We start from the raw sequence: 9,435 nt of genomic DNA, 5'->3' as shown, positions 1-9,435 counted from the left end.
GAGAGAGAGAGAGAAACCTAAACGCAATTGTAAATAATTTTCAGGAAAACATGGTTCCTAATCACTATAACCCTAATTTTATATCTATAGGAAAAAAATTAATAAAGAGAAGAAAAAAAACCCAAAAAGGGTGGTGTTAACGAATTTTGTTAAAAGCTGGAGAAAATTAAGAATATTACTTTTTTTCCACCAGAAGTAACGGGAACTTCAAGTGCGTGTCAAGGCCACTGAGGAAACCGCCTCCATTTTATTTTATTTATATATACCTTTTTTTTTTTTTTACAAAACTACCAGACTGAATTAAAAAAAAAAAAGAAGAATCAATCGACAATCATGTCAAGCTGCAGTGTGTCCGTACAAGCAACAAAAAAATTATTATATTCAAAAGGGGGAAAAAAGGCAAATGAACCAAAAGACACTTTTAAAAAGACTGACACTTTTTTGTTTTTTTTTATCAGTCCAGACAACTTAAAGAAAAAAAAGAAGAAAAAAAAACCAAAGCAGGTGGCGAGGGTGGGCTAATGATCCGAATACGCTGTACATCGGGTTGGAGTCCCTTGCCACCGCCCCCACCCCTGTTCGTGATGGAATGGTCCATCCTGCTGGCGTTGTTCTGCCCTCCTGGACTGGGGTACTTGTGGGGGAGGAGGAGGAGGAGGTGGCGGACACCATGCTGGTGTACTTACTTGTAGCCTTGTTGGTTCCAGGCCTGACCGTACACTCCGTACGTTGGCATCTGCCAGCCGTTAGGGACGTACTGCCCCATCTGCTGGCCATTACCGTATGACTGACCCCACTGTCCATACGGCTGAGCCGCGTACGCCGGGTTACTCTGCAGAACAGACGGGAGACGTGTTAACGTGTATATCTCCCTACACAAACACGTTTCAGTGCACACGTGTACTAAATGCAATCCTTTTTACATGCAGAACACAGTGAACATCTAAGTTCCCTCACAAACGTAAGCGGCACGAGTTTGTTTAGTCTCCGCCTCGCACTTTAAGCACATTTTTATTATTAAACTAAAAGAAACACACATCACTGCTGCAGTGTCACCGTGGATACGCACTCATTACCTGAAACGAAATCGCTGCCCCTTTCTGCGTTTGAACGCTATGGATTCAATTCAATCACTATAATAAAGTGTAGTGCATTCATTCGATTTCTTCTATTTTATTTTTTATATATATTTTATTTTTAAACACGCAGGTATTTTATTTCACATTTGTTTGAAAAATGTCAACTGTTGACGTTTACAAAATGTTAATAATCGTCTTCTTTCAGCTTCTCCCAGTAGGGGGCGCCACAGCAGATCATCCGTCTCCATCCCCCCTGTCCTCTACATCTGCCTCTTTCACACACACTACCTGCATGTCTTCCTTTACCACATCCATAAACCTCCTCCTTGATCTTCCTCTTTTCCTCCTTCCTGGTGTCTCCATCCTCAGCATTCTCCTACTGATATACCCCATGTCCCTCCTCTGAACATGTCCAAACCATCTCAATCTCACCTCCCTCACCTTGTCTCCAAAACGTCCTACATGCACTGTCCCTCTAATAAACTAATTTCTAATCCTGTCCATCGTCGTCAATCCCAATGAACATCTCAGCTGGTCTCCACTGCCCTCCCTCTCATGCACAAATGTACTCTGTCTTACTCCTACTGACTCCCCTTCTCTCCAATGTGTACCTCCACCTCTCCAGGCTCTTCTCCACCTGCTCCCTACTCTCACCACAAATCACAATATCATCCACAAACATCATAGTCCACTGAGACTCCTGTCTGACCTCGTCCTTTAACCTGTTCATCACCACTGCAAACAGGAAAGGGCTCAGAGCCGATCCTTGATGCAGTTCCACCTCCACCTTGAACCAGTCTGTCGTTCCTACTGCACACTTCACTGCTGTCACACTGTCCTCATACATGTCCTGCACCACCCTCACATACTTCCTAATACAATACCACAACTCCTCTCTCCACCCTGTCCTACACTTTCTCTAAATCCACAAACACACAATGCAACTCCTTCTGACCTTCTCTATACTTCTCATACACCTCCCCATATTCCTTTTCCTTAGCCACATCCCTCTTCAACTGCTGCCACATCTTGCTCTCCTGCCTACTTTTCTAATCACTCTGTCGATCAAATTCTGTTTCTCCAACCTCTTTCTCCTTCTGCTCTCCTGCACTTACTCATTCCACCACCACATCGGTCTTCCTTTCTATTCCCAGATGTTACACCAAGTACCTTTCTAGCCATCTCCCTTATCACTCCTGCAGCAGTTTCCAAATCATCCAGCACCTCTTCACCACCACCGAGCTCCTGTCTGACCTCTTCCCTGAATCTCACACTACACTCTTCCTCCTTCAGTTCCCACCATCTTATTCTTCTTTCAGTCCTCACGCTCCTCCTCTTCTTCTTCACCTCCAAAAGCCATCCTACAGACCACCATCCGATGCTGTCTAGCTACACTGTCCCCCGTCAACACCTTACAGTCTCCAATCTCCTTCAGGTTGCATCTCCTACATAGAACATAGTCCACCTGTGTGCACCTTCCTCCACTCTTATACGTCACCCTATGATCCTCCTTCTTCTTAAAATAAGTGTTCACCACTGCCATTTCCATCCTTTTAGCAAAATCTACAACCATCTGCACTTCCACATTCCTCTCCTTAAAACCATACCTACCATCACCTCCTCATCACCTCTGTTCCCTTCACCTACATGCCCATTAAAGTCTGCCCCAATCACCAATCTTTCATTCCTAGGTTCACCTTCTACCACTTCATCTAACTCACTCCAGAATCTTTCCTTCTCCTCCATCTCACAACCCACTTGTGGAGCATAAACACTGATGACATTTATCATCATCCCTTCAACTTCCACCTTCACGATCATCACCCTATCAGAAACTCTCTTCACCTCCACTACACTCTTACTGTACTCTTCCTTCAGAATCCCCCCTACACCATTTCTCTTTCCATCCACACCATGACAGAACAGTTTAAACCCACCTCCAATGTTCCTGGTCTTACTCCCTTTCCACTTGGTCTCCTGAACACACAACATATCTACCTTTCTTCTCTCCATCATATCACAAGTGTTGAGTTTTAGGTTTTGTATTTGTTTCTTCACAACCGTACCGAAATGTACTGCTACACACACACACACACACACACACACACACACACACACGTGTGCAAATCGCCATATGATCGTTTCACCTGTCTGACCCTTAATGAATTTTTACAGGGTGGTGTTCGTACCTGGGGCATGGCCATCTGCTGCATGGCCCTCATGTCTGCGGTTTCTTTTCCCCAGTAGCACTTCACTGTGTGGCCCTCGATGCACGTCCCGTTCACGGACACTATGGCGTGGGCGGCGCTCTCGTGAGAATCGAACCTGCCACCAGACGGAGGAGGAGGAGTTTATTATTCATTAATTCAAGCTTTTTTTTTTTTAAAAACATTCAAGACACGAGGAAAAAGCAGAGGAGTAAAAAGGACTAGTCGTCATTAGATTAGATTAAGTAGTCAAGATAGTGACTACAGCAGGAAGGTCATTTAAGTTCATTCCACCTACCAATCAATGCTACTTCCTCACATCTTCACCCCCTTCCCCAAACCCCACCAAAACTCCAACCCACCTCACGAATGAGTAGCCCTTATCTGGGAAGACCCTGATCTCCATGATCTGTCCGAAAGGAGAGAAAGTCTGCCTCATCAGCTGATCTGTAGCGCAGAAAAAAATACATCAATAAACAGGAAATGAGGTCACAAAGATGTTCCAGAAACACTCGAAATCTATCAACCACCCTGTTGCATCAGCACACAGTTTTATCTGGACTCTTTTTTCATCCAATCAGATCACCGATTGGACACGTGTCAATCACGTGGCTGTGAGAACGCGTTTCTGTTTTATCTGTTTCAATCTGAGAGATTCACACCAATAACAGAACCTGGTCGACTGTTGCATGTTGGTCTCATTACAAGTCTTAATACAGCTGATTATATTCACACTAGTGAAAGAACACAACCACACAAACAAACATTTCAACACGGACAGAAAATTAAGACCCCTTTAAAACGATTTAAGACCTAAAACAAGTTTTCGAGGCCTACTTTTTAGATCAAGACCCTGCAGTATTCGTAACTAAACGAAAATAAAATCCGTTTGCAGCTACACCCCACCCACTGATCTGCCTCATGACGGAGATGAAGGCGCTGTACGTACCTGAGAGACCGGAGGTGACCCCTCCACAGTACACGGTGCAGTTACTGGGGCTGGACTGGTTCAGCACCTCCTCATAGGACAGGTGTTTGGTGTTGCCTGCTAACAGAAGAACAGACGAAACAGTTGACTTCAGAGGGGAAAAGCTGTGGATTGAGAGTTAAAAATCGAGTAAGGAAGGAGAAGGAACTACCGGACTGACTCTCGAGGTTGGATTTGGGTGCAGGAGGCTTCCTGGTGGCCCAGTTGGTTCTGATCTGCCTCCCTCCGAGCCACTGGCCGTTCATCTGCTGGATAGCGTTCTCCGCATCCTGTCCATCAGAAACATTATATTTGTGTGCATACATACAGGGTTGGGCCAAAAGTATTAGGACACCCGCGTGTGTGTGTGCGATATATGCATAGTCTCTCTTACCCATTTATTAATAAAGGAGATGAAGCCATAGCCTTTGGACTTCCCAGTAGCCAGGTCTTTCACCACACGAGCATCGCTGAACACACACAGTTTGTTAGATGGGTTTGTACACACATCGCTTCTTTACATGTTTTAAAAAAAAAAAAAAAAAAAAAAAAAGGGCTAGACTTACGATATTTTCCCGAACGGAGCGAAGGCGGCTCTGACGTCCTCTGTGGAGATTTCAGGGCTCAGGTCACCAACGAAAACGTGGAAGTGATCTGCAAGTGGACGTGCACAACGTTAGTGAGTAGAACCAAAATACACAATAAACTAGTGGTGTAATCTATACTTCAAGGCTCTTCTTATACTTCAAGGCTCTTCTCTGTTCTGGCACCGAGGTGGTGGTATGAATTTCCCCTAGATGTCCGTACAGCAGAGTCCCTGGCTATCTTCAAGCGACGGTTGAAGACCTACCTCTTCCTGAAACACTTAAATTAGCACTGTCCAGGTTTGCTTTGTAGAAATCAAGAGTTATATTTATATTAAGTTTGTAATCTGGCGTACCAGTGTAGATTTATTTATTACTAGCGACTCAAAGCACTTTGGCCGCCACGTGGGTTCTATGGTTTCTATAGTAACAGCTCATTCACGTGGACTGCACAGACGCTGTGTTTAATGTACTGATGTTTTTGGAAGGAGACTCCAGTGTCAGAGCTTTCTGACAGTCAGAGGTAAAACTGTACAGGTTTTAAGATGGAGGCTGGGGAGAGAACCGACAGCTGCAATAACATGAGTGAGAAAGAAAACTGACTCGTCACGTGGACATTTTATTTGGAACGCGGTCTTGTTTGGTTTTATGGAAAAATGCTGTAATAATCAGATTGGAGGAACTTACTGCTTGTGTCTTTCTTCTGGCTGCTCGGCATGGAGGCCCAGTTCACCTTCATGTCCTGTAACACACACACACACACACACACACACACACACACACACACACACACACACACACATTAAAACACTAAAAAAATTAAAAAAAGAAGAAATTATGCTTTAAGGAACTCTGCATGAGTCTTTGAAAGCAAAAATGGACTGATGAAGAAAAATCACCAAAAGAAAAACAAACACAAATTAAATTTCTAAAATATAAAAATCTACAAAGTAAAACTACCTACAGACTTACAGAGTGACAGTAACATCTTTTACTCCCCAAAACAATGATAATTACCTGTTAGTCAAATAATATATTTCCACTGATTATAGCAAGAAAAATGATGAAGGATTTGGAAGTGTGTGTGTGTGTGTGTGTGTGTGTGTGTGTGTGTGTGTGTAGATGTTAGAGAGTAACTGGAGCTCAGGACATGTTTGCTTCAGGAGAAAATAATTGAGTGGCACCTCAACTAATGTGAAGTAAACCTCACCCTCACACACATTAAAACCAGAGTAACGCATCACTGAATACACACCCTCTCACACACACACCCTCTCACACACACATGAAACTCGGGACATGTCCGTGTACGATTGCATTTCGGAATTTTAATCATGAAAAAGACGCCTGAAAATTGCTTTTAAATAAATCAATCCTATTGGTCGGATTTAATCACATGATAAAACTTTCTTTGTGAGTAACTTTAAATAAAAGAGTAGCTGAAAGGATCTAAACTCTGGCTGATGGTGTGCTTTAGGGAGGAGTGGAGCGAGTGCGGCTGCAGTAACTCTGGTGATTCTCTCCAGTGTTACAACTAACATAAGGGCGTCACCGAAAGAATCACACTCGTCTCTCAGACGAGGAAACGAACGATTTACTGAATTTTACACAAGTGAACATCTAAATGCACATTTAATCAGCCACACCTCTCTTACCTGCTCAGAGAGAGAGAGAGAGAGAGATGGACAGATTCAGAGAGAGAGCGAGAGAGAAATGGACAGATTCAGAAAGAGAGCGAGAGAGAGAGAGATGGACAGATTCAGAGAAAGAAAGAGAGCGAGAGAGAAAGAGAGAGAGAGAGAGAGAGAAATGGATATTCAGAAAGAGAGCGAGAGAGAGAGATGGACAGATTCAGAGAAAGAAAGAGAGAGAGAGAGAGAGAGAGAGAGAGAGAGAGAGAGAGAGGTCAGATTCAGAGAGAGAGAGATTCAGAGAAAGAGAGAGATGGACAGATTCAGAGAGAGCGAGAGATGGTCAGATTCAGAGAGAGAGAGAGAGAGAGAGAGAGAGAGAGAGAGAGAGGTCAGATTCAGAGAGAGAGAGAGAGAGAGAGATGGACAGATTCAGAGAGAGAGAGAGAGAGAGAGATGGACAGATTCAGAGAGAGAGAGAGAGATGGACAGATTCAGAGAGAGAGAGAGAGAGAGAGAGAGAGAGAGATGGACAGATTCAGAGAGAGTGATGGACAGAGAGAGAGAGAGAGAGAGAGAGACACAGAGACAGACAGCACCAGGGCTGTAAATCTAAAGCGACTCTGATATTTACCTTTCCTAATATTTTGCGTCCGTTCATGGCAGCCAGGGCGGCAGCAGCGTGCATGTGCTCGAAGAACTCCACGAAGCAGTACGGGTCGTTTCCTGCCGTCTGGGAGAAAAGAGGAGAGGAGAGAAAGCTCACACTGGGGCCAGAACACTTCCTCACACACCTGTTAAAGCGATCCTGCCATAACGACGGCGTTCTCTCTGAACATCTGTGTGACGATTACAAACTAATACACTAACGCTACATCTAGTCCCGCCCCCACGTATCAGCCTGCGTCTACTCACGTCGATGATCATTTTGCAGCTCTTGCAGGGTCCGATCTGAGTGAACACCTGCATGATGAGAGCCTCTGTCACGTCCCTGGAGAGGTTTCCGACGTACCTGCAGCCAAAAATAAAGAAAAAAGTCTTTTTTATTATTTCTACAACAAACAGAGTTGGAGATCTTCACCTGGATCTCACAACACGTCGTCGATTACCGAGGTTTGCTTTTCAAGTCTGGAGATCAGAGGAAACGTCACTTACACCCCTACAGCACGAATAAAAAAAGGATAATTTCCCACGATTTTTTCTCGGTGTCTGCGGTGTTAAAGCGAGTCGTGGCGTGATCTTTAGACTCGCGAGGTTTAATGGTGTGTGTTCTGAAGAGTTAAACAAAAAGAGGGGGAATGAAGAGAGGTGGGGATGAAAGAGTGATGAATCATGGGGCAAAAGAAAAAACTTGTAAAGCAAAACAATCAGAATTTGATTTTATTTTAAAGGTATAAGCAGACGCCGTGTTTTTGTGTGGAGCGAATTCGCCTTTTCTCCAAGACCCTTTTTACGATCCCAGGACCGTCCCTGAGCTTCATCTCCAACACCAGTTCCTCAATCACGCTTTAGTGGTTCCTAAACTTCCCCAAAAAACACCAATTCTACCAGGTTTTTACAACCCCACGAGGTTTATATTTCACCCAGAGAGCTGAAAAACACTCCAGAGGAACCGTGTGGAACAAAGGGAACCACTTGGTGGTGGAGTTTTTTGGTGTTCTTCTGGTCCTTTATTGGGAGTGTTCCTCCAGGCCATCACGCAGCCCTGACCTGCTGCCACGTTTCCACCCAAACCTTCACCACTTACAGCAGGCTGCTCACACCATCTCCTCCACCACCAACACCTCCATACAGATCGCCTCCTCCTCGTCTCCTAATCATCTTTAGCACATTCCCAGCTTCATGCCGCTCCATGGGCCAGCGTGAACGGCGCACAAACCGGATCTAGCCGGTTAGCGTGGTTAAAGAAAAGAAAGGAAAAAACCACCCCGAAACGACGTGTTGAAACGAAATGCGTTCAAATTTACACCACTGGTTTATAATCCGGGTTTAATCCGGTTTCTCATCATTTGGAAATAAACCGGATCAATAAAACCGGAGCCGCGACCGAAAACCCGCTCTGCCAGGCGGCTACAATCTCCCTCTGTCTCTCCCCCCGGCAACGCTATGCTAACCAGCCGGCTAGTTCACTTCCTGAGGCGAATTTACATCCATTATATTCATTAGGAAATCATTCCCTAAACGTTTTTGTATAACATGTTTTATTAATTCTAATAATTTGTGATTTATTCTAAACGCATAACAGCTAATGCTAACGCTAATGCTAACGCTAACACCCCCCTCCCCCGCTAACAGCGTGTCCATCTACCAGGCTAGTCAGCTAGGCTAGTTCACTTTTATGCTAATTAGCTTCGATTCACTTACAACGTCTTGGGCTGATCATCGTCCGACATCATGTTTTCCGAAAGCGTCCAAACCTCCGGTTTTAAAAAATAAAAAAGTCTAAAGTTTATATACGAGAGGTTTCTGAAGCGGAATTCGGGGACTTTATAACGCGAACTTTTTTCTCTTTTTTTTTTCCGTTAACGAGAAATGACTGGAATAACTTCCTCTAACGTTACTCCAGAAAACACCGTCCTGACGTTGCGCTATTCGTTCTCGCGAGACGTCGGGAGCGCGCAGCTCGAACTAGCGCCAACTAGCGGACTGGAGGACAAGCGTTGTTTGGGAGTGACCCCATGCTGACTTTCAAACAAACTAGTGGGTCGTGTGTTCAAGTTTCTCCTTGTTGTGAGGCCTCTATCAAAGATTTCAGAATCTTTTTTCAATCCATAAAACAATTAAAAATGAAGAATTCCTTAAAACGCTCAAAACTTAATGTGTGTTATCATTTATCTCACGTTTCCGCTCATTATTTTTAGCTTTTATTTATTGTATTCTAAATTCTTATTTTTTATTGTTAATGTTCTTGAGTTTCTGAAATGCAGAGTCCTGAGTTGGCCATGTCGGGCACCATGAGGCTTTCAG

General features: G+C 44.2%; 1 protein-coding gene across 3 annotated transcripts; it reads right to left on the bottom strand.

The window, feature by feature from the left end:
- Positions 1-218: 218 nt before the first annotated feature.
- On the bottom strand, positions 219-9,096 carry tia1l (cytotoxic granule-associated RNA binding protein 1, like). 3 transcript variants are annotated; one of them, XM_046842160.1, is made up of 11 exons: positions 8,833-9,096; positions 7,384-7,480; positions 7,103-7,201; positions 5,525-5,579; positions 4,820-4,907; positions 4,648-4,723; positions 4,426-4,543; positions 4,236-4,331; positions 3,649-3,733; positions 3,269-3,404; positions 219-832 (listed from the first exon to the last, which is right to left on the bottom strand). In XM_046842160.1, the coding sequence occupies exons 1-11, from the start codon at positions 8,862-8,864 to the stop codon at positions 683-685; spliced, it is 1,032 nt and encodes a 343-aa protein (XP_046698116.1). In that variant the 5' UTR covers positions 8,865-9,096; the 3' UTR covers positions 219-682. The 3 variants fall into 3 exon arrangements, with proteins under 3 accessions (XP_046698116.1, XP_046698117.1, XP_046698115.1); XM_046842161.1 differs by having other exon boundaries at positions 4,236-4,334; positions 4,435-4,543; positions 8,833-9,095; XM_046842159.1 differs by having other exon boundaries at positions 4,236-4,334; positions 8,833-9,094.
- Between the last annotated feature and the right edge of the window lie 339 nt (positions 9,097-9,435).

Source organism: Silurus meridionalis, chromosome 27 (genome assembly GCF_014805685.1).
Source record: "Silurus meridionalis isolate SWU-2019-XX chromosome 27, ASM1480568v1, whole genome shotgun sequence".
Taxonomy (NCBI): Eukaryota; Metazoa; Chordata; class Actinopteri; order Siluriformes; family Siluridae; genus Silurus; species Silurus meridionalis.
Note: the sequence above shows the minus strand (reverse complement) of the source record. Positions and strands in the feature narration are given on the sequence as shown.

Excerpts from the sequence above, each read along its gene's own strand:
- tia1l (XM_046842159.1), bottom strand. The coding sequence starts at position 8,864 with ATGATGTCGGACGATGATCAGCCCAAGACGTT. Across the intron at positions 7,481-8,832 it reads GATGATCAGCCCAAGACGTT|GTACGTCGGAAACCTCTCCA; the intron begins GTAAGTGAATCG and ends TTTTGGCTGCAG. Across the intron at positions 4,908-5,524 it reads CCAGAAGAAAGACACAAGCA|ATCACTTCCACGTTTTCGTT; the intron begins GTAAGTTCCTCC and ends GTCCACTTGCAG.